Source organism: Anser anser, assembly GCF_964211835.1.
Source record: "Anser anser genome assembly, chromosome: 5".
NCBI lineage: Eukaryota > Metazoa > Chordata > Aves > Anseriformes > Anatidae > Anser > Anser anser.
The window spans coordinates 20,282,396-20,308,530 of NC_139725.1; the positions used below are offsets into that span (position 1 = coordinate 20,282,396).

At 43.2% G+C, this 26,135-nt stretch overlaps 1 protein-coding gene across 10 annotated transcripts in view; it reads right to left on the reverse strand.

Annotated features, from left to right (window-relative positions):
• TSPAN4 (tetraspanin 4) overlaps positions 1-26,135 on the reverse strand; it is a 411,936-nt gene that overhangs the window by 56,203 nt on the left and 329,598 nt on the right. For all 10 annotated transcript variants that reach the window (XM_083839587.1, XM_083839582.1, XM_083839586.1 and 7 more), the window contains one exon: positions 13,178-13,369. In XM_083839587.1, coding sequence (XP_083695713.1) covers positions 13,178-13,240 — 63 coding nt within the window. In that variant the 5' untranslated portion in view covers positions 13,241-13,369. The remainder of the gene's footprint in view (positions 1-13,177; positions 13,370-26,135) is intronic.

Below are 26,135 nucleotides of genomic sequence, written 5' to 3' on the forward strand. Positions count from 1 at the left end.
AAACAAAGCCTCTCAACATCAGGGAATAGTTCTTGACTCTCTTGTGTACATTGTACATCGTTTAAATCATGTCTCCACTGCAGTTCACAAAGGAATAGGGAACTATTAACTGTATTTTCTTCCCAGCAAACGAGATGCTCTAGTTTCCCAGGTGTTACGGACACTTGCCTCTCTGTATGATGACCAAGTATCACACACTAATGCATAGGATTGGGTCTTTTGTTTCCCCACTGCCTCTCCTTCCCAAATCTTAATAGCTCTATCACGTTGCTCTGATTGCCCATCTCTCCATGTTAGAGGTAGCTGATCTTCTCATGCCCTCACCCCCCCAAAAAAGTGACCAAGTACAAAGAAAACCAACCTGCCATTACCTTGTTAGTCTCCGAACATTTTGCTATGAGATAAAACCATCACAACTGATGGTGAAACTGAGAATGCTGTGTTTAGCCCAATACCTAAAGCAATGCTCTTAGTGTGATGGGAATCTGTTACACAAGGAGACAATAAGAGCACAGGGTGCCAGACCCTCTTCCCACTTAGCTAGTGTCAAGAGACTGAAGTTCTGCAAAGTACTAATCGGATCCTCTTTGACAAACAGCAAGAAAGGAGTAGGGAAACCCAAAAGCCAGCAGTCTCTCTGGAATAGTGACATGTTCCAAAACAGTTTTAAGATTCATGGCTTAGCAAATAATTTGCTGAGATCAAACAGCCTACACGTTAGCACAGCCTAGCTAAGAAACTTGACAAATACTTAAGCAGTCAGCTTGTGCCGTGTCCCCTTATGCACTGCCCATGCTGTTAATCTCCAGCAAGCTACGCGGTGATGGCCTGCAGCAGTTCCCAGATAAAGAGAAAAAACATATGTATATATTTATAGGCAATCTTTCCTCTGTTACATCAACTGCAAGTTCAATACAATCAAGTATTTTGCTTTTTAATTAGGCTCAATTACCAAGTCCTCAATGATCAACTTGAATTTCAGTATTACATTTAACTTCCTAATTAAAAGCACCTCAGGTAGAAGAAAGCAGATTGCATTCATATCAGACTCAAATTGTTGGGTCTTCCAAGAGAACTCCACCTTCATAGCCTGGGAGAGCTTTTGTCTGCCCGGTCCTAGCACGCACGGGTCTAAGTTTGCTCTGTAAGACGAGCCCAGCTCTGGCAGCTAAAAGACAGAGTCTCTGGCATCACAAAGGTTGGCGATGACCTTCAAACAGCCCACAGCTGCCCAACTGTTATATTTATCTTTTTATCTGCACTTAAAACAAAGGCAGATATTAAAGCACAGGCGCTCTGCCCATTTGAAAGATCTCTGCTGTTCTGATCAAAAGGAGAGGGCCCTCGATTTTTGAGGTAGAAGGAAGATTATCAGATTGTATTACTGTGCTTTGGGCCGATGTAATCTGTCAAAACTAAAGTTGTTGGATTTCCTTAATTGGTTTTTAGATTTTATTTTGATACAAACAGAAACACTACCAAAAATTACATTGCATTCTGCAGGTAACCTTCTCTGCAGGGACAGCATCCTATCGTTAATATTGAAGCTGTAAACAGGATCTCTGTTTTTGACTAAATAAACAAAGTCAAACCTTTATCTACGAACTCACAGAGCTCCATTAAAGCCAAAAGAACTTCATGGATTTTACAGCAGCCACACTTTACCAAGCTGCTTGAAAATGAAGAACTTGCCTTGAATTTAATATGCTTTGTAAAATTTCTGTTCTCTTATCATAGATTACACTCTCTAGATTGAAAAAACATCTACTAGACCAAGGGAACCTGCTGCATTATTACAGATGGCATTGCCAAAACCTCCTGTCTTCCCTGCAGAAGTGTAGCATCCAATCGCCTAACCAAATTAAATACACACAAATTTAGCTGCATTAAGTTGAGAACCAAAAGGTATAACAGTCAGGGGCCCTGAATGCTAAAAATTATTGCCAAATTTACTGGAAGTTGTACATAGTCCACAATTTGGAAAAAAACAAGCCACCTAGAGGAAGTTAGTGGGAATACTTGCACTGGATTTTCAAATTATTAAAGCAGGGCTCTCCTGAAGAACGCTAATCCCTGTACAGGTCCTGTACCAGCCTGTAGGTACCAAAGCTTGACAATGTTGGCTTTCTTAGCACAGCAATAAAAAAATCATCCCTAAACATTTTTAAAAGTTTTCTAGAATAGCTTTTTTATTACGTGATGGTACATGACTTCGACAGCACAAAACTGATGCGGTACAGTTTTTATCAGCACTCAAAAAAGAAAAGAATGAGATTTTTCCACTTTTGAAAGCACAGGTATTTGATATATCACTCGTGCTCACAAGAAGTTTGATTTAACATTATTACCAAAGGGCATCTTGATCTGATATGTTAACAAATGTCTCACTTAGATTTTTTTTTATCTTTGATTCTTTTTTTCCCCAAGAAACTGAGAAAGGAGTGGAGAACAGAGGAAAAAGCGTGAATTGCATTGGCATCTTAGAGATGACTTCTCCTGTGGCTTGGAAGACTTGTTCAAAAAAAGTCAGGGCAAGGAATGAGAAATGACAGGACAGTGACAAGACTGTAACAGCAACTGGGATTACAGTCAACAAAATCCCACCGTATTGATCTGCTATATGAACTTCACAACAGAAGAGAAAGGGCAACTTACTTCCATCAATTTCCACCACAGTAGATTCTACATCTCAGCACCAAAGGTTTTGCCAATGCTCAGTCTGAATTCTTCTTTTGTTAGTTCTATACCATGGCTCCTACTTACCACCTCTTGTAGTGCCCTGAGTACTTCCTTTCTGCCCACAGTATAAAAAATCCTTGAACATTTATGGATGTCCCGAGCCTCATCTCAGCCATGCTGTGCATATTTAGCTTTTAATACCTCCTTGGAAGTAAAACTCTTTAGCCCCATGATCATTTTTTTGCAGCATAAAAAATGCTAAATTTGCTCATAAACCGTAAAAAGGCAGTAATGTGTAACAGCAAACTTATGAACAGAAACTCCATTATGAAAATGACATGTAACTAAATTTGGCTCATCAGCTATTATACTCTAAAAGCCTTAACAGTTAATCCATTGTGATTGTGACAAAGTTTTGCATGCCTTATGCCTGCTGAATATATTGTATAGCTCTGTTTATGTTTGGACCATATTCTTTATGAATGTGCAGATATTTCTAGTGACCATTAAGGCTCAAAAGGAAGCTGGAGTAATTATTTCTGGGACGATATACAACATATGCTGTTTTAATGCAGACTAACAGCATTTCATTTTTGTCTCATCACTGCTTTCAGTTGGAATCATCCAGTCTTACTGCCTTTGTGAGAGACGAGAGGCTGCCCATTCCCAAGCCATGTACCACTGGACTGTAACTGGCATTTGGTGGAATTTCTAGGCATTTTCCATTTTTTCCAAAAAAAGACTCAAAAATCAACCACCATCAAGTATTAGCCAGGTTTCACGGTCACATCACGAGAGCAGGTGGGTAGAAGCCCACCTAACAGGACCACAGATTACTCCAAATGGAAATGGCAAATACAAATAACGGAAACGTTCTTTCTCCCCAAATCTACCATCCCCAGGATACATCTCGCCATCCGGAGTTCCAGCACCAACAGCGTTTGGGCAGCTCAGTGCCCTGAGAAGAATTGGGGAGCAGCACTGCCTGGTCCCGCACACTCTGCCTGGTGAGTGAGCAGGTCAGCAGGGCTGGCTTCGCAGCCCTGGTCACGCTGAACATCTGGCTGACCCCAACTGCTGGGCACACCAACAGGGGTTCCCCTGATACGAGCAGGGCAAGTGACCTGAGCATGCTGCTCAGCTGACTTATGATGACCTAAAGGGGAAACAACGACTGAAATTCACAGATTCACAGATTTCTCTAGGTTGGAAGAGACCTCAAGATCATCGAGTCCAACCTCCGACCTAACACTAAGTACTCCACTAAACCATATCCCTAAGCTCTACATCTAAACGTCTTTTAAAGACCTCCAGGGATGGTGACTCCACCACCTCCCTGGGCAGCCCGTTCCAATGCTTAATAACCCTTTCGGTAAAGAAGTACTTCCTAACATCCAACCTAAAACTCCCCTGTCGCAACTTTAGCCCATTCCCCCTCGTCCTGTCACTAGGCACGTGGGAGAATAGACCAACCCCCACCTCTCTACAGCCTCCTTTCAGGTAACTGTAGAGAGCGATGAGGTCGCCCCTGAGCCTCCTCTTCTCCAGGCTGAACAAGCCCAGCTCCCTCAGCCGCTCCTCGTAAGACTTGTTCTCCAGACCCCTCACAAGCTTGGTCGCCCTTCTCTGGACTCGCTCGAGCACGTCCATGTCCTTCCTGTAGCGAGGGGCCCAAAACTGAACACAGTACTCGAGGTGCGGCCTCACCAGAGCCGAGTACAGGGGCACAATCACTTCCCTCGACCTGCTGGCCACACTGCTTCTTATACAGGCCAGGATGCCGTTGGCCTTCTTGGCCACCTGAGCACACTGCTGGCTCATATTCAGCCGACTATCCACCAATACTCCCAGGTCCTTCTCGGCCAGGCAGCTTTCCAGCCACTCATCTCCCAGCCTGTAGCTCTGCTTGGGGTTGTTGCAGCCCAGGTGCAGGACCCGGCACTTGGCCTTGTTGAACTTCATGCAGTTGACCTCAGCCCATCGCTCCAGCCTATCCAGATCCTCCTGCAGAGCCTTCCTGACCTCGAGCAGATCGACACACGCACTTAGCTTGGTGTCATCTGCAAACTTACTGAGGGTGCACTGGACGCCCTCATCCAGATCATCAATAAAGATATTAAAGAGGACCGGCCCCAGTACCGAGCCCTGGGGGACTCCACTAGTGACCGGCCTCCAACCAGATTTGACTCCATTCACCACAACTCTCTGGGCCCGGCCATCCAGCCAGTTTCTAACCCAGCGAAGCGTACGCCAGTCCAAGCCCCGAGCAGCCAGTTTCTTGAGGAGAATGTTGTGGGGAATGGTGTCAAAAGCCTTACTGAGGTCAAGGTAGACCACGTCCACAGCCTTTCCCTCATCCACCAAGCGCGTCACTTGGTCATAGAAGGAGATCAGGTTCGTCAAGCAGGACCTGCCTTTCATAAACCCATGCTGACTGGGCCTGATCGCCTGCTTGCCCTGCAAGTGCCGCGTGATGACCCTCAAGATAATCTGCTCCATGAGCTTCCCCGGCACTGAGGTCAAACTGACAGGCCTATAGTTCCCCGGGTCTGCCCTCCGGCCCTTCTTATAGATGGGCGTCACATTGGCTGCAGTTCTGCAACTGCAAATTCTGCAGTTGCATTTGCAAACCTTGAGCTAACCTTGCAAGGGGACCTCGGGACCTCTCCTGCTAATTATAAGAATAGATTTCTCTTATTTCTAGCAGTCTCAACGGCACTGCACGTGCAAGTGAAGGAAATGGTGAGAAGCAGATGGCCAAGGAGACGAAAAAGGACAAGTCAGAGTAATTTATTTGTATTTAAATTATACCGTTGGTTTTCTGCCCAGCTTACTGTTCCCAAACGTACTACACAGACATATCCTACACACGCTACGCTGCTGCATCAGATCTGTATGAGTCAGTCTTGCAGCAGCTTAATAAAAACACAACAGCAAATCAGGTTGTTTTTACCTGATTCTACCTTTTAGCTCATTATGTGCTCCTCCTGGGGCACCAACATGTCTATAGCATCAAAGAAGCTCTTCCTACACCTTGTGTAGGCATCACTGACTTGCACAAACTAGCCTCCATTTCTTCACCTCTAGAGCTAGATTGGTCTGAAGTTCAGGTAATTCAAATCTTTAAAGAGAAATGCCAGCACTGCTCTCTAATTTACGAAGCAGTTTTATGGTAGCTAAAACAGCAAATGATTGGAAGAGTAAGACCACCTGCTGCTTTGTTAAACCTATGGCTTTCTATCTGAGGAGATGATTGTATTATTAGGAAAAGAAAAAAAAAGAAAAAAAAGCAAATGTCATGCTCAAAATTGCCACAAATGTCTGAGCTGGCGAAGAACATGAAGATTACCTGCCCTTTGATGCTGAAATGGGAGTGTTCTCTTGCCTACCAGCTCTTGCAGGTGACCATAGGTCTGAGCAAAATCCCATAAAAATCAGAAGTCAATTAGCACATGGTTTTGCCTGTACAGAGAATGCAAGCTTTGGCAGAAAACACATTTCCTTGAAAGTAATTTCCAGGGAGCTGACTATGACATGGTCTCATGCTCTGCTCTCTGCGAGGTCCATTGGGTTGCATAACTGTCCTGGCAATCTGGTGTGTAGCAAGGTAGCTGTCAGGTGCCTCAAATCCTTAAGACAGCAGCAGGGCAAGATGAGGCCTGGTTTGTGGTTCCTGCTCTGAAACAGCTCTGATCCAGGATTCTTTTCAATAAACATCAGAGTTGGTTCAATGCCGGGACGAGAGACAGGGTGAGGGGAGCTTCCTAAGCGATAGGAGATCCCGAGCGTGCAGAGACTGTTAGAGAAGTTGACGTTGTTCATACACAGCTAAAAACTACTCTAACAGGTTAATCAGCCAGGAGTTAGGAACTCCAACACTGAGAGTTATTCACCCAAACAGATCAAGCCTTCACCTGATGTAAACTGGTCTAGCTCCACTGACTCCTGCACAGGGCTCTGTGACACTCTTCGTCTGCCATGAAGCAGCATCTTGGCAACGCGAAAGATAAATAGGGATATTTGAAACTTAGCGGGCACTAGTTGCATCAGCCTCTGTTAGACAAGTACAACCTTATGAGATAAGCCTAGGCTGAAGTCTAAAAACAGAAGGAAAGGAAACCAGCTTTATCCTTTCCTTCTTCTCCTCTGTTCCCAGGTTTCTGATTAGCTACGACCAGAACCAAAGGAAGAGAGGAGGACTGCCTGCTCTCATCCACTCCCCAGTTTCAGTATCAGCAAAGCAAAAGTGATTAAAAACTTAATAATAAAGAAAAAGCAACCAAACGAAGGAGGCTTGGTCCTCAGTACTTACAGAGGCAGCAAGTTAGCACTGTCACATGCAACACAGCACTACTAAACACGATGTATGAGTCTCTCAGGCTGGTTGTGTGCTCACAGACCTGTGTGTCCTTGTATTTTCCCCATTTTTGTGACACTTGCTGCTGTGGCTGTAGCCACAGCTTCCCTGATTTTGCTACTCAGATCCCTAAACTAACACAAGCTGATGCGCTGAGCTGGAGTGAGAAGCTACTGTTTGGCCTATAGCATAAAATTACTGAGATGAAGTAATTCACGGGCTATTTCTTTCCCATTTAGTTGCTTTGAAATAAATTCCCTGTCACCACTAGAGTTTCAGCTGTCAGCTCTCTGATTAGATCCAGTGACACTATTGAAAACAGTAGGGTTTTTATTCTCCTTTTCTTCCCACTCATTAACTTTTTCCTCATTTTCTTTATTGCTATTTCACTTACAGATGAGCTGGCTGAAGTTCAGAAAACTCCCAGCAGCACAGCAGAAAACATCACGGGCACTCATTTTCCCCTTGGACTATTCCATAAATAAAAGCCTTTTGATGTCTGGATATTCATTCAGATACACGCTATCAGCTTGTTCCACAGCCAGTCCCCACCTAATACCAAGGTTTAATTCTGATCTTATTCACACGAGCAACTGCGATGAACTCCTCACTTATTAACATGAGGTTCTCGTTTCAGTGAAGCTCAGCACGTAGATCTGTCTGTTAATGATCAGTGAGAAAGGGAAAGAAAATAATCATTCCTTCAGTTTTTCTGGGGCGGGGGGCCTCAAGCTTATTCACAAATGAGGGGGAACAAGGCATATCTAAGCCATCTTCTTGCTTATCTAAGCCGGGATTTGATGGGATGTGCCCAGCCTTGGTGCTTCACAAGAAGGCAGAGAGAGAGGAGTCCGCATTTTGTCTGCCTCAAACCCGTTTCCCTTTCTAACACACTCCAAACAATGCGTGGTGAAGAATCACCTACATCAGCTCAAGGCCTTTGGGGCAGACTCATCCTCTACCTCTTGACAGACTTATTGGCCACTTTGCACATACCAACCAGGAACAAAAGAACACATGCTCTGTGCCAAATCCTGGGGGAAAAACAACATGGCACAAAATGAGAGGACAAAATAAAGAACTGCCTACAAATCATGCCTCCTTCCAGAACAAGGATATTGTTTAAGACTCAAGTGTCTTCAAATGTGGTATTCATACGTGTGTGCTCTCACAACCAAACAGACATGATTTCCTGGGCTTTGGACAATCTGGGTTTGCTTCATGGCTCTCCCACGATCTCCCAGTGCAACCTATGCAAGACACTTAGTTTCACTATGCTGCAGCTCCCCATCTGTCTAATGAGGGTAATAATACTTTTCATTTGTCTTATCTATTTAGCTGGTAAGGTCTACTGGGCAGGGACCGCTTCTGTACAGGAGTTTATACAGAATGCATGCACAAGTGTCCTGATCTCATGGGCTACCTGCAGGGGATACTGTAAAGCAGGTAATAAATAATGTAATCTATCGTGATTTAACAGTGAGAGTTAGGATTTTTTAACCTGGGCTATCCATGGAATAATGACTTCTGACAGTGCATGCATACCAATACAGATCACTTACGAAAGACAGGACTAAACATATACAAAAGACAGAACTCAGGCAATTTAGGTCCTCAAATACAGATCTTAAGCAATTAACCTAATGGACAATCTTAACACAGACACTTAAGGAGCACGAAAGAGAAGAAAGGGCTTAACGAGGCATGAGTTTGTCTATCACAGAGCAATGGCATGGGCACATGTACATACAGGGGATGCCTAAAGGGGATGTCAGTACTATGATCGAGTCATCATAACCGAGCACGCACGAGTAGCGCAGCAAGCTGGTGCTGTCTCCCTCTGCAAGCACCTGCGCCCAGCTGAGAAGCATGAGCATTGCAATGGGGTTCCAAGCACACAGGCTGCAAGTCCTTGCCAAAATTCCCAAAGATAAGGGTAAAGGCTGAGGGCTCTGCTGGATATTGGAACTACAAGACATTTGCAAAAGGGAAGGAAATAAAAACAGATTCCTGATTTTGTTTCAAGGTAACATCTAGAGATTTGCAGTACAGCTAGATGACCCTGTAGGGTATGTTCATTTCTTATGAAAAAGATCAGTGAAGTCAATAACCTAACTTTCCCAAGTCAGACTCTTAGGTTATTACCTGCCATCTGTTCAGGACAGTGACCCAACCCATCAGAACAAAGCTGCCATTTTCTAATTACAGCAGAATCTGAAGCACAGACACTTCTATTGTATGATCTTGAGCAACCAGAATAGCAGAAATGTCAAAGGAATCTTACTGAAGCAAGAAAGCATTGTTCGCCTGCTTCCCTCATCAACTTGCATCTGCATTCAGATGCAAGATTATACACACCAGGTTGTATACTTACTTCAAGAAATGCTAGTTGCTCTGATTTCCCTAGGGAAATTCAATGATGGAAGAGTTTATCTTCCTTCACGCTGGATCTGGAGCAAATAAGAATCATTGTAAATACCTATTCTTTGTTCAGTGAGATCTTAGAAGGACAGCTGCGCAATTCGCCTCATCTGCGTATTTCTGCAGAACGCATAGGATGGTTGAGGTTTCCTTTTCATTCTTCCTTCATGCTCCATTTTAGATTTTCATATTATTTGATTCCTCTGAATGCAGAGAGATAGGAATGGGCCTATTGCTTGAAAGATTAATGAGGCATTGTCCTGGCTATACAATATCACTGAACAAAGAATATCTGCCAGCTTCCTACTTGGTGGACACCAGATAAGTCCTTTCAAGCCAGCCTAAAGCTTCACAGCTGTACTATCTAAACACTTAATTCACAGGGTTAATGTGGTTCATTCCTTGCTATTACACCCAGCTCTTCAAAAATCTCATTTACATATTAAACTTTATTTGTTTTTGACCTCCTTTCTCCATCTGTCCCCTGCTACTCAGAACACTTCATTTGTCCTCCTTCCTTTCAAAACTGTTGGCAAATTTGGGAGGTAAGCAATTATCATCATTTATACCTAACATCACAGCAGCCCAATACCAAAGAGTTTACAGGTTTGCAGTGACAACCTAATGGGAATGCCAGAGAACACAAAGGTAGAGGATTAGAGTCTCATCTGCTCTGCAAACTAGCGTATGAAATATAGATAGACTGAAATGTCTCCTTGATACTGCTCATTTCCTGTTCACTCAAGCAGACTCCTTAAGGAAACCTGATCCCTTAACACATCATCAAACCGGAGCACTATTCATAAGGTAACACCAAACACACACCGATCCTGCTATGTCCAATCTTCTGCTCCTCCAATGCAGGTGGGTTGTGTTTGCAGTTCTTCTCTTGCTTCACCCCAGTCCGTTTTCGGAGCCCCACACTGCTCCGTGCCTCTTGCAAAACCTCCAACTTCCAAACCACCTATCCCAACACCAGCAGCATCCAAACATCTTCCCAACTACATCCTTCCCCCAACCTGTAACCACATCTTTCTCCTCTTTATTCTGCTTTTAGGAAGCTGAACAAGAGATGCTCCTGTTGCACAGGAAAATTGTCTTCCCAGTCCTTGCAGGTCTATGACTACTGCCATTCTATCATTTGCACAGGGTGCGCTACAGGAGGTAACGGCACGTGGAGGCCCAAATTGGTTAAATCAGGTGGGTCCACATAGCCCATAAGCTTATAAAGTCGTAACTGTCTTTAAGGAGATTTAGAGGGTAGGATTTCAGAGCAGGAGGTGACAGGAACACAGTATGTACAGGGCATCTGAAGGATCAGATGACATTCAAATAATCTTTATTGATGTCTGTAGTCATATTGAACACCCCTGACTTTCTCTCACACTACTGAGCAGAGGACAGAGGGAGGGCAATGAAACCTACTGCTCACTCAGAGATACACAGAGATGTTCTGCGCACTGCAGCAATGTTTGATCTTGTGTATGTAGGTGATAACTTGAATATTTGCCGCCACAGAATGAGAGCATCCTGGTGAACTCCTCCAGCTTGTTTTATTCCATCTCATTTTGGTTTTGTCCATTCGAAACCTCAGTTCATCAGACTATTGCATAAAGACTAGTAAAACATGCAAGGGACACAACTTCCTACCTATTACTTCTTGCTTTTATTTTGGCACTTAGTTAATAGCTTCTCACTGGTTTTAAGCCCATCACAAATTTGTTTCAACTGCCTGCAGACTTTGTATCACTGCTGTCCAACCCAGTTCCACAAGTTTAGCACTTGCTCTATTCCTGGGGCTAGCCAAATACTAAGGGGTGAGGGCAAATTGAGAGAATCAAATACATTATCTAGTGCAACAGAATATACTACCCATACCATCAAGTAGCCTCCATCAGCCCATCTTAAGCTTATGTATGTGGCCAGACTTCAGTTTATCTGTCCAGATACTATCAAAGCTCCTGTTTACATATTGAAGAAAAATTTAGGAAGAATAGTTTTTAAGTTAAGAAAAGTTAGCTAAACCAAACACTGTGTAAGAAGACTTGGCATTGACATCACACATGGGCGAGACAATTTACTGATGAGCTGCTTCACACTTGTAGTAATATCTTCTGGAGACAGAAATAGGAATTCAGTTCAAAAACCAAACTTCGGTACTACCAGGAATAAAACTAGATGTTAAGCGGTGGCCTGGGATATATAGAAAGGAGTGTAAGGACTTGATCCCACAGTGGCTGTTAAAACACAACCCAAGTCAAGTACACACAGGGTTGCCAAAGCCTGACTTTCCCTTTGTAACTTAGACAGTAAATCTTATCATATCCCAGCTACAATGAAACAGTCCCTTGAAAAAGCTGTAGAGAGGGCATTCTCAAAGATGTTGAACAAAAAACAAGCACAGATGTTTTTAGGAAGAGATTCATTATTTTGGGGGCAGAAAACAGTGTTGGGAATACCCATGAAAAGAGAAAAGAATGAGAGGATGTGGCAACCACACCCAGAACAGCATTCAATTGATGTTCGGCAAGTTCTTTAATTCAAGCATTTATTTTGGTATCTACATTACTTAGAAAAACAAGAGTTGGCCAAAACCAAATGCATCAGCCTGAACTTATTAGCACTATTTCAAACACAAGTCAAGTAGAACCACCTGTTCAGGAGAAGGACAATGAAGGAAAAACCTATGTAATAAAGCTTTGCTCCCAGGAACAGAAGATCCTACTACCACTATCCATATTCCTTCCAAACAAACTGGAGATAGGAACTCACAAGAACTCAGAAATCTCAGTGGTATTGACTGCATGCCTTGAGTCATTCTTTAGCTCCCAGGGGAGCAAAATGAGTATGTGAAAGAGTGATGAACAGCCTTTTTACAAAGCACTCACCAGCTCACCAAACTAAACTCTAGCTTCACCTCACTCTGAGATTTGGTGAGCCTCACTGTGAAGTACTGGACTGGAGCAGCAAGGCCACCTCACTCCCAATTCTTTACATGAACACAACCAAAAAATAAACACTAACTCCAAGTACAACAAGCCCTCGCTACTGTGAAGTCAGTCCAGCACTGAGTGGCATCAAACTACATTTTGATCAAATGCACTAGCTATATGGCTCAAGCCTCCGTTAACTTATGGACAGCTGGCACCTTATTAATCTTTGATTTCACAGCAATCTTCTCGTGCTGGCAACTTTGCTTCCCAGCATCTCAGTCTTTTGAGAGTTAATGACTGACAAAGCAAACATTGCAAGTTTAAAGGACTTCATTTCCAATTTAAGCCAAAAACAATCTGTCCCTTCACAACGTTTCCTGCTTACATTGAACTTTCTGCCCAGGACTTCACATCATCAGTCTCAGTACAGTAGACATTAGGAGTAGATAGCTACCAAAGCTAAGTAAGCAACAACAATTCAAGGGTACACTGCCAAAAAAGTCTTCACAAATCTCTCCCTCTTCTCTGAAAAGTTCAAGGAAACCCACAGAACCTCCAGCTCTTCCCTTCTGGCAGGTTTCATGCTCCGAAGACAAGTTAAAAGCATGGTCAGAAATGACCTAGCCACTTCTGAGAGCTACCGAAGGCTGAATCCAACACAATTCACACTCCTTCCATGTCAAGTGGGCAACTTCTGTTGAAATACAGGGCGCTGTAACATGCCTTGGAATAACACTGGGGTCTTAAGACAGCAATCACTGCAAAAGCATAGCGGCTTAATACTTACACTCAGCAGGAGGCACTTGTTTTCTTTGATGGCACCTATGCAGCCCACGAAGCCAATGATCATGACAAAAGTCCCTGTGACAATCAGCAGGTTGGCAGCCGACAGGGATGGGAAAGATGAGGAGAGGGTGGCAAAGTTCCCTTGGGTAACAGCCAGCCAGATGCCCACTCCAAGGATTCCACAGCCTCCCAACTGGAAAAATAAAGAGAAACAAAGAAGCTTAGTTATTGTATCAAAGTAACCCCAGATGTTAGTCCATATTGATTTGGCAGTGGTATGATGACCGCTTCTTAGCCATGCCTAAGAAAAAATGGTCATTATCTACAGCACTTTCAGTCTAAGGTACAGAAAGCAGACAAAGGAGAAAGAAAAACATTTTACTGAGGGGAAACTCAGCAGTAAGATAATATACTCAAAAAATGGCTCAGATTTCCTAACTCTAAGCCACAGTTTTAAATATCAGGTCTCTAGTGAAAAAGCAGACACTCACTAAAAGAGAAATTCCCAGCGACCTGAATCTTAAAGGGGCTGAAACAATCCATATCCCAGTTAGGTACCTCAGAGAGCTGCCCAGAATGGCTGAAGCAGTTTGGATCCCCTGCTCTTCCCATCCCAACACAGCGTCTCCTGTCCCTGGCACTTGCTAAAAGTCAATCTTGCTACAGCATCCCCTGGCAGGACACCTTGCACCTCTTCCCAATTCCTCGCCAAGGTCAAGGCTCCTTTGGGCATTCAGAACGTAAAGGAGCCAGAGGAGGAGGAAGAATTCTCCTCTAACATTACAGAAATTAATAGATGCTTAACTGCTAATGTGGCCACTGGTTTGGTAATTCAATCCTCAGAAGAGGACTTTGCTGCTTTAGGAAAGACTTGAAAGGGGAACAATATTAACGTACTGTACTGGCTCCTCAGGCATGTGAGCAAGGAGAAGGGAGCATTAACAGCACAGGCAGAGCCACCATCACAAAAACATAAAATTTAAAATTATTATATACACAAGGAACTTTTAAAAATGCAAACATTTATAAGCCTGCTGCTTATAATTGAGAGAAAGCTTGCAGAATTGTAACAATCTGAGTAAAGCTGAGCAATTAAATAGAATTAAACCAAAGGGGATTTTGCATTATTATACAGTCACACAGCAGAGCATCACTTAGGTTTCTTTCTTTCCTTCTCTCCCCTTAAAATAACCATTTTTTATTGAGTTTTATAATTGCACTTTATTATCCAAATCAATTAAAGGCTAGGAAAGAAATTGTGTTCATAGAGTAGTAAGCCAGACATAGGAGCATATCAATTAAATGTCTGCATAAAGTGGATGAACGTAAGGCAGATCCTGAATCAGAAGAGGAAAGAGACAGAGCTAATCCTGGGGCAGAGCTAAGCCTCAGAAACGAAACACAGAAGAGAAGCACAAAAGCCAAAGCAATTTCTTAGTACTAATTGCTAAGGTTGCCTCTGCACGATACTGAATTTCCCCGCCATAAGAGACCAGAAAGGTGGCTGTGGCTCAAGGCAGAACTGCTCGTGCCAGTTGTAAACCAGTTTATTTTGTCCAGAACTACAGTGTCAAACTGTACCTCATCGGCATCATCATGCACGTCTCCACTGGGAGAAGGCAGACTCTAAGACACACGGACTCAAACGATCCCATTAAGAAGCCTTTTCATATACAGGCATCCCGCATCACCATATTCACCCTTTTGCAAAGTGCCCTCCATAAACACCTGGGAGGGGACAGTCCACGCCATGACCACGTACACTGAAGTACCTTCCCCCTGCACCCACTCACCCACTTACGGACCGTGATCTTTACAATGGTCTAAAATGATTAAAGAATAGCCAGAGGAGAGGACGGGGGAAAATACTTAGAGAAGGTAACCCACAGGAAATTCTTTAGGGTACCCAAGGGGATACTAACAAGGAAAAAGTGGGAAGAAATTTGGTATGAATTCCCTAAAAAATGACTAAAACTCTGAAGAATCTAAGAAGAGGTGGCGGATACCCAAGTTAAACCCAAAGACCAAGAGATGGCTCGTGTAAAACACTGCAAGTCTAGTTATACTAGTTCAGATCGGGGCTGAATATTTCAAACACCAATTTTCCTTTGGTTAATTCACCAAAACCTGCAAAGTGCAGGGACCCGTTGAGCATTAAACCATCTGGCTCAAACTGGATTTCACAATGGGATTCGTAGGCGATGGCAGCTCTTCAGCCCCGTTCCTTTTCCAGTACTTGAAGGTCCCCTTATATTCCTTGAATAAAGCCATTAAGCTGCCATACAATGTCCTGGGAAACGAAGGCTGCCCTTAATGTTTGTCTACACTGCTCTTTAAAGCCCCTTTTCCACCAAGGACCGAAGCACCCCTGCAAATTTCTGGCCACTGAACATAACAACATTCAAGCACCTGGTTAAGGAATGCTGCAGGGAACCCTAAGACCCACCAAGACATCCATAGGAACCAACAGGAGCAGAGTATTTTCTTGTCCCAAACATCACATCCCCCCGTTACAAACTGAACAGCGACGTAATTCCCAGTTCCAATCCCAGGGATCGCTGGGATCACATTTATTTATTCCAGGTATCTCAAACTCTTGTGGTTGACTCTGTGCTGCCTGCTTTGATTTCCTCGCCTTGATATCTAAGGAGCTGTTAAGTTACGGACAATTTTACTTCTTTACCATGTTCCGTTCCCTTTCCTCTGCTTTTTCTTCCCCTACCCCATCCCCACCCCCTGTTTGTGCCAAGCAGGCAGAAGAAGAGTGATGAGATGATAAGTCCTGACAGCTTTCAGGGTTTGCTGAGATGTGAAATTAAACAAACACAAAACCATTAACAGGGCTACTCTTGGAAACGCAGGGGCTTCTTTGCAAGCAGCCAAGCTGTCACAGTTAGAATAGTCACTAAATATTAACACAAAAAGATTAGCAAGAAGACTACAGCTCGAAGCTGATCTACTGGCAACCAAATACAAGTCTGCATTGACTCCACGTGGCAAGTGCAAGGTTGACTACAAAACAACGACAACAACAAACTCAAAGATGTCAGGCTGTTGAAAACAGCATTTTTTTAATCCCATGTGAAATGTTTAACACGTTATTTGCCTAATTGTTCACGATATTCCACTCTGGTGAGCAAGGCAACTCACAGCAAAATTTAAACCAGAATGCAGATCCCTTTAACATTTTTTTTTCCCAGTAAGTGTTGCATTTTTTTTGTAAAATCTTTTGTTATTGTGCCAAAACACTGTGGCACCAGAAGGGACGGTTTCATAGCCCTAAGTCTTAAGAGATTTGAGTGAAGTGTCTGTTCCAGGACAGCTCCCGGTGTAAATCTGGAACAGACTGCTCAATGTGTCTGTGCCTCAGTTGCAACACACCGAGTACAAAGACATGACCGGTGGGTTCCTTGCAAGCCCTGGACTTTGCAGTTGGCTGTGGAAGCAGTGGTTTATTCTGCTCAACATAAATTGCTCCCAGGCAGGGTCAAGCAGTAAAGCTGGTGGCTTATTCTAAAAGCACAGATTCAGTTCATCTCTCTCCCCCAGAGACACAGACATGTGCACACTCACTCTCTTGGCAGAAAAGCTGCCTACAGAATTAGATCCTCCAAATTGTTCTAATGGGCTAGAAGATAAATTATTCAGACTTCAGAGCATGCACTTAGAATTGATCTTACAATATTGTAAACAAAGTAATCCCAAACAGCCCCAGATATATGCGTGTTGTTGGACAAAATAATTCAGAAGCTACAGCTACACGCTTAAAATACTGCAGTAGAAATTGCCTCATTGTTCATGATAATGGTGTTGGTGTCTTTAAGTGTTTTTTTTATTGGTTTTATTACATAGAAAATGCATCTAATCAAGGCTTCTCATATTGTATCTGATTGGGATCTACCCATCATACTTGCTCTTTTTAATAATTCCTTTTGTATTAAAAAAATCCACTGATAACAGAATCCAAATGTAAGGTACAACCGGTAGTTTTGTAGTCATAGTAATTAATTCACTTAGAGGTTTCTCTCCCAGCCTCCACAAATTTAAACAAAAAGGGCCTTCTCAATCCCACTTGCTATGCAGTTCCTCTTGGGTGAATGTGCCTCCCCCTCCTTTAACTATGAAATAAGAGTACGCAATGAAAAAATCAACATCAAAGTATTAACAGCAGCGATGGGAACATCATCCAGCAGATGTTCTTGTAATGTAAGGCATACTTAAATTACTGTTCCTTGTAGCTGGATACGTGTCAGGTGGAAATGGAATACGTATATACGTTGACAGGATGCAATGAATCTTACATGCCCCAAGCAGCAGCTCACGTGCTGCTGTGGGCACCGCGGCTTTCTCTACACGCACATGCAAACAACCTCTCCTCGTGGCTGCTGCCCCTCTTGGTTAGGAGGACCAAGAGCTAGGTGGTGGCTGGTGGCCACTTCTGGCCAGCACCTTCAGCCCAGCACTTTGTGGCCTTTAGACTGAAGAATCTCCTAGACATCAGCACATGCTGTGTTCCTCTTGCTAGTCGGAGGTCTGAAACTTAGGAGGCGAGGATATTATAAAAGTTAATCCCTTTGTGCCTCTGATTTTGGAAAGTTAAGTGGAGTAGTGAATGGGGAACTGAAGCACATTTCTGCCCTTAGTATAATTAGGCTCTAGAGCTCTGCAGCACAGAGATGAAGAAAATGTGCAAATATTATCCAAGACGGCCATGATCTGAGCTATCCTTTTAGCATTAATTTGAAAAGAATTAGAAAGAAATTAGTTAGTGGGGATGACATTCCTGGGAGTGAAGAGACTGGAACAGCAGCAGTCCCTAAAATCCAATACGGGATGAGAACAGGGAATAGAGAATGATAATTTATTTTTCCTAAGATTAAAAAAGCTAGCGCTCATTTGGTCTGCAGGTTTAAAACCAATTAAAACAAGTACTTTTTCAGGAAACATTTAATTGTATTTTGGAACTCACTGCCACAGTTTTGTGGATATCAAAATATAAGCAGGTTCAACGAGGGATTACACAAATCAAAGGAGGGCAAAGTGCCCTAGCTTTTATTAAAAACGATAGTTTGGATGCAACCCCTGCAGATGAAGGCCTTAAACTGTAAATTGAAGCAGCTGAGAAAAGCATCCTTTATTATCTGTCCTTTCTTCTTACATTCTCTTGCAGCATCCCTAAACAACCATGACCCTAAGCAAGCTACTTGGCTAGATGCAGCTTTGTCAACACGATGGGCATTTGTACGGTTCTCCTCACATAGCTCTCCTCCCCTCCCGAGTTTCAATGTTCACTTGCAATTTGAATTTGAGGGTTTTTTGCTTGCTTGGCATCAGCCTGTTTTCGGAGACAGGTGTATAGCTACAGACACCAGTGAAAGAGGTAATTCCCTGTTTGTCCTCACATATATGTCATGTTCTTGCTTTTGTGTCAGTGAGAGCATAGCTTGTTCAAACCAAAATGACGAAAGCTGTCATGTAATAAGCAACAAGGTCAAAATCTCTTCCTTCCCCTCAGATCCGCTGGACCTACAGAGGCTGTATTTTACTTCCAGTGGGTGCAGTGACCCTAACTGGACCCTCCTTGTACTGCTTGTCAAACCTGGAATAAAGCCTACTAACTCTACGCACCCGCTCTGCTAATTTTTTTTTTTGTGTGATTTGAGACAGAATAGTTGTAGGAAAGTTCTACAACTTATACCACAAGCACCAGACTCTTGCATTTGTGCCATCAACAGCTAAACTACAAGCAACGCAGTGCTTAAGCTGTGGTACGTAAAATAAAAAAGGATAAAGTTATTTAGCTGCATTTTGAACCAGGGTAAAGATTCCTCCACATCCGCTCTTCACACACACGTGCTCCCTTCTCCTCCTCCTTGCTACCTTCTGCTCTTGCAGCCACGGCCCAGGTTGTCAGCACCGCTTAAGGAACTTGGACAGCCACCAGCCAATTCTCAGCTGTCATCACTCCAGAGCACTTGAGCTGTCTCATAATTTATATCAATAACAATCAACGAGAGCTGGGTTTCCAGATCCCCTAGATCATAGCACAAAGCTTCCCTGATTTCCCACTACTGGGATTAAGCAACCTTTTAAAGTGTGGTTGAATGCAAACACGTACCTTCCACCTCATATTCCACCCACCTTAGCACCTTGGTAAGGGCAGAAAAGTCATCAGTCTATTTGGACTACGGATCTTAAAACTCTGTTGAAGCTTGGGATTTCAACAGTAGGGCACATTGCAAAGTTCGTACCAAAGGGTTAAAAAAAAAAAAAGGAAAAAAGCTAAAAAGTAACAACAAGCCGCAGTCTGCAAATCCCTCCTGTGGAGGAGAACAACTCAGGGAATCATTTCTTCATCTAATTCAGATGGGCTCTCACTTGCGTTGCTTCTCAGACAGACACGTCTGGTCTCAGCCTGGAATGAATGCCAGATCCACCCAGCAGACAGACATTATCCCACAAAAATTACACATCACAAATGGATGCTGCTCTATGCAACGCTTTCTTTCAGAACAACATCTACTCACTGCAGTCTATTCTCTCCAGCCAAAATTTTATTTTGTTCTGAGGTCGTTTTATTCCACTTTTGAACTCTTTCACTAATATCTCTATGACTTATGGGAGGATGCTTTAAAAAAGCACAACTGAGTAAAACACAAAGCATTCCAAATGCCAATCTCTTCAGCTTCGCAGATAAGCAGCACAGAGTGATTAAAAATTAAAAGCTTTATGAAACTAATTGTTTGGCCTTGTGATCCCATCTTTTCACTTTCCTTAAAAAATGAGTTTTTAAGTTTCAAATACAAACATTTTGTATTGCAATATGGGCCGTTACATACACAAGCAGCGGCCAAATGCTTCCAAGAGTCACGTGCCCACATTCCCTATAGGCGTCAACCAGTACGACCGATCGATCACCTCGCTGATAACAGCGCCAAGGGGCTGGCCCAAGTGCTGTAGTGGACTTTTCCTAATGGATTGATTCAAGTGCTGTCTGCCTTACCCCTAGTGAGTGGTGCAATGCAGTGGGTAGGGCTCAAAATGATTTCAAAGCAGACATGATGCATCGTCCCGGGGCTCTTACCCTGGTTGCTCCCTATCTCACTGCAGTCTGTTGTCACAGGTTGGAAGATACACACGTCCGGAGCTCATGTTGTTGCTTTACTTCCTTTTAGACATTTCTCTCCTACAAATAAGCTGTGTTTTAGGATATTCCATCCTGCATGTGAGCCTGACAAATAGCAAGAGTGCTTTTATCAAGCCTAGAAATTCTACAGAAAAGAACTTTGGAGCTTATGGGAAAAGCAATCGCTCAAGAAAGGCATTTATTTTCATAGTGTCAATAATGGAAACATATAAAAAGCTGTTTTTTCAGTTATCCTGGTGAGGAAAGAGCCTCAAGAGCTTAAGCCTTAAGAAATTCATTATTCTTCTCCGGTTGAGGTCTACCACTAAATTACAGCCCCATACAACTAAAGTAAATTTGGGGACAATTGAAGATGTCAAAAGACAGAATATCATACTGACACCCTGCAAATGGAAAAGTGAATAAAAAGTCTTTCAGTTAATCCCTGCTGTTTTATGAGCAGTATTCTCCTAAGTACTTGCTCCTCTAAATCACAGTTATCTATCAACTACTGTTACAAAAGAATGGAACCACAACATTTATGAGTTAAAACACCCAATGTAAAAAGGGTGTTTTCCATTCACGGGCTCAAAATTCGTGGAAACACTTAAACATGCTCAATGGCACCCTTACCGGGCAAAGCATTTAAGTACGTGCTCAACTGCCCCTGACTTTAATTAGTCACGTCTGTAGCACACTCAGCTGCCCCATACTGCAAAGTCATACATCACCGAGGATGCAAAACCCTGCAGAAACATAGCAGGTGAGGATGACCTATCAAGGCAGCACTGCTGATAAAAAGGTTAAACGTGATCACAGCGTACTTAAAAATGGTGCATATCAATGTCACAGCCATCTAATTTGGAAACTTGCCTAAACTCTAACTCAAATGGAAGCTATGAGCTACGTACCAAGTTAACGACAACTTACTGAAACGCAGAGCAAACACATCAGTTAGAAGAGGGAAAGGGGTGGCTACAGGACAATGAAAAAAAAAATGCCTCTTTGCAGGTTCTAGTCTTAATCGCTGCCAAATTGAAAGTGTTAAAGCTTTTTCATCTGCTCCTCAAATGTCATTTCTAAATCCACCCGGGATGACTGTAATGAAATCGATAGAGTTTTAAAGAGGAATACGTGCATGAGGTCTGGAATCAGAATCCATCAAATGAAGTTAAACCTTTTAAAATAGAAGCAGAAAAGGAAGAAAACTGGATGTGCTCCAGAGTCCCAGTTCTCTCCCAGCTGCAAACTGATACAAAAACTTTTTAATCACTTCAGAGCACCTGGGAAAAGACCAGATCTGGAGCTGTGGGTTTCGTTTTGGCCTCTTGCTGCCATATACATACTGTTAAATACTGAAAACAAAAGAAGCAAATGGTGAAATTTGGTCTTCAAAAATAGAGTAATTTCTGGAAAGGTGATTATCTACAGAGAATTTTACCCAAACCATCTGGTGAGATGACAAGAGAAACTGAGGATAACGAGCACCAAATAATGCCTCCCAGAAGCCACAGCTCAGTTCCTTGGTATACCACAGATTTCTTGCACTAGAAAAAATACAGATTATTTGGCGTTTGTAGAGCTCTTCTCTCCCTTAGAGGCATTGGAAGGGTTTAGACTAAGAAGTATTGAAATACAAAGATGACAGGGGTCAGAAAGGAAAAACCAAATATAAACAAACAGTTTTTTTTTTTAAAGAGTACAAAGCCAACAGAGACAGTCTTTCACATTACTCTAGAAGTTTTTAAAACGTGCTAACAGGCACAGTCTGCAGAAAAACAGAAGTAAAAATATTTTCCTGTAGCACGTATAATCCATCCACAGAGGTATGCAGATAGCACAGAGCTGGTTACTATAGAAACCTCCAGAGTGAATATAGATACTATAGCTGAAATGCAAAATTAGTTGTGTATCTAAAATAGAAAATTGCTAATACTGGGGGAAAGAAGGAACTAAAGCTGATATCCTTCTTTACAAAAGCTTCCAAAAAAATAAGAGTCTTGACTGCATAAGCCAGTATCTGATTAAAAATAGTCTGAATAAAGGGTCTCCCGCAATGCACACGGGCAGAAGCCGGACTTAGTTCTGCAAGTTGAAGCAGCTCAGGAAAACAGTGCCTGGTTTTGGTCCTGAAATGGCAGCGAGGGCTGGGGATGCTGCTTTTACTGACGTGTTTAGCTCACTGCATCTCAAGCCTGATTTTAAGAGCATCCTTGCCCCAGGTCCCAAATTGTGCTGATGCATTCCACAGTGATTACGGTTAATTTTCCTGATGGAGACCTCTTCAAAGTGAAATCGTTTTTCTTTGCTAAGATATAGCCTACACGATCAAGCAGGTCTTCTCCCCCCGACAAGTACAACTATCCCATTTCCTGCCCTCCCATTTATCTCTGAAGTTCCCTCACTTGCTCGGCAGCTGGTGGCAATTGAAAGACACGGTGCCAGCACAGACGTGTGGGGTCACAAACAAGCAATGCTTGGAAGCCTTGGGACAGCAGGCAGAGGGCTGGAGGTGCAGGTCAGTGGGGACGCCAGGAATACAGGGCTCCCTTCCCTCCAACCTGCTCTGCGCTAACGAGGGGCTGGCAATACCTCGAGTCCTGGCAAAGACAGACAAATCTTCCATCCCACACCAAGTCCCTTCTTCTCACCATTCTCCAGGTGCCTCCACCAACCTGGGCTGGTTTCTGGATCTCTCCCCTCGAGGAGCTCAAGCCCTGCTCAGGAATCGGGCCATCTCCGGCAGGCACAGGAAGGTTTGGGGAAGCAGTAGGACTTCTACAAAATATCCCAGCTCTTAAAACCTAGGAAGCTTCGTGATGCAACTCCAGCACCTGAATGAGGCGCGAAAAGCTTGTCATTGGTATTTATTAACACTCTTCTTCACATTCATGCGATTGGTAATGCTAAGGATACTTCCATCATTTAGTGCCTCATAATAACACTACAGCATCAATCGACGGAAGCAACAGAACCTGCAAGCTCAGTACGAGAATACAATGAACTACAGACCATCTCGAGTACGAGGTGGGGAGGCTAAGGCCTCACATACAGAAGAAAATTGGGCAACGAAAGATGGGTTCAGATCACTCCAATGCAATTCTTTCCTCTCCCTTCCTCTCTCTTTGCCAACCTCTGCCACGCTGGGCTGTGAAAACCCCTTTACTCTCCGGCATACAACTTAACCCCAACTGCCCCAAGAGCTCACAGAACGCACACAGCCTTAATATTCCTTCCTGAATTAAACAAACAAACAAAACTATCCCAGCCTGGGCATCCAAGATGCAAACACAGCTCCACGTTGGACAGCTGAGCATAGCAGCACCAGCACCACTAACAAAATGTGAAAGGCATTAAGAGGCAGTAAAACCTCCCTTATCTGACATTTAGCTCTTCATTGAGATGGGGAGAACGATCAAACTTGTGCGCTGCAACTAGCTTTTAATGAAAAGTCTTTCTGAAACAGTCCCATCAATAAATGGTTCACATGGTCGTAGGAAGGGTTTCTACCACTTTCAGTATCGATCCCCTGATCGATTCCAGACTTGGGAGCAGCAATCGCACCCGAATAGCAAGCAGTCTTACATCACAGGACTCATCTTCCTTCACTGAATGTCATCAGGAGGCTAAGCAAAAAGCATTCCGAATCTTTTATAGAGTGTTAATCATATTTGTACAGGCAAACAAAGTATTTACTACCATCGCCAACTGCCTAATGATCCCATGTAAGCAGTCCCTTGTAACAAAACCAGCTTGGTGACTGGAACAGCATCTCTCACTTCAGTAGCCCAAATGCCTCGTCGAGGAAACTATTCTAATTGGGTGGGAGTACAAGAGAGAGCAAAGATTATTCCCTTGTTTTATGTTAGCAATTTTTAATGATTGCTTATTTATATTAGGCTTTGCTATGCAATAACACATCTGAGGCTTTGCTGCACTCTTACTGATGCTATTTATATACAATTGCCGCACCCCCAGCCACTTCCAAGCATGGGCAGTACGCCATCAGTAATGAATGCCACCTCAAACAATCTCTTTTTTCTGCACTCGTTATCCCCAGAGGAAACACTACAGTCTTTTCCTACCACCAACCACATATCTGCTGTGGAAGCATTTCACCTGCTTTGGAAGGAACACTTTCAGTTGAACAGATCTCTGATCAGCAGCATCAGTGCAACGCACCGACAGGAGAGCCCACAGAATCCCCTGCTTTCCCCTTTTGTCTGTTTTGGGGATCCACCTAAGTGAGCACGCACAAAGGCTGTGAAGTAACAAGGAGCACGAAGCGTTCCCACTGGGACTGTCCAAACCACGCATCCATACTGCGGGCTACCAACCAGTCCCCCTCTGGTCATATAAATACTGTTGTTAACATCCGAGCTGCAGAAGATTTCGGGATTAAACCCCATCTCTTTTTGTCATGCTACAGGCTACAACACAGAAAGACTGCAAATATTTTTTCTAACCTCAGATCCGTACAACTAGCTTTTGGACTGGCACATTATCTAAAAGGCAGGAGAGAATTCTCACTCCAGATAACAGGTTGTGAAGTCTCCCGATCCTCCCCGAGTGATTTGGAAATTAACTCAACCACCTTTCTTCATTAAAACTACTCCGTTTTTTCTTCCTCATGGTTATGACATACATACTATCCTGCCCCACGCGAGTACACACGTGGAGCATGAAGAAGGAAATTCTCCCAGTTTAGCAAGTCCCTTGCAGCGAGCGCTCACGGAAAGCATTCAGCTGTGCTTACACTGCCGCACCGCCCGTTCCACGTGCTGCTTGGTAGCTCTTAATAAAGGAGGGTGACTGACATGAATTTATAGCTTTTTTATTACTTTGCCCCCTCACGTTATAAATTCATGGAACAGTTGTAGTTTATTGCATTTTTATGTTTGTCAGTTTTATTTACATACTCTCTCTCGCCATTAGAGGGAAAAAAGCTTTTGGGTTTCTGGAAATTCTCAATCATTCTGTGCCGGTGCCTGAAATGAGATGGAAACAAAGACTTCTGGCTCATCTAAAAATAAACCATCACCTCAAACGCTTTCTCAGCACAACCTTCCATCATAAAGCACCGCTACATAAATACAGCTTTATAAATTATGTATCTTAGGCTTCACACGCTCACAGCAGTTTACCAATAAATGTTCTGTGATACTTGCTAAAAAAAAAACAGACGTAAAATCATTGCCAATGATGATAAATGATTACAGCTTAATAACAGTCAAGCTGACAAAGCTGAAATGTCCACAGGGTGCATCACAATTCAAATGCCACAGGTGGAAAAATAAAGAGCTTTCAAATATAAATGTTACAGCCTTCAGCAGAGAGAGGAAAACTAGAGAAAGGCCTTATGACACCAGGCTGTGTACTAACTCCAGGATATCCCCCAAAATGAAATGGTGGAATTTAATGCAAATTTAATAGGCAAGAGAATACACCAGCTGCAGGGCAGAGACTGCTGCAATGTCTCTGTGCTTGGCGGGACAGGCCTGACTAGAGAACTAGATCAGGGAGAGATGAGGGACAGAAAAGGAAGTCACCCACAGACAGGCTGAGATCTTTACCCAAACAAGAACAAGAGGATATCTCAGCTAGTGAACCCTAATCTTGGCTTAACTAGACTTTTGGAGGTTAGGGACAGGAAGGAAGAAGGGGTCAACAAGACTCTCAATTAAGTTCAGGCTAAAAGCCCTATTTGTGAATCAAGGGAAAAGCCTTTTTAAACATCTCATCATCAGGCCACTTACAGCCTGCAGCTGTACTTTAAAGAACCTGCCCATAATTAATGGCCCTTAGCCACTAAGAGCTCAATGACTGATTTCAA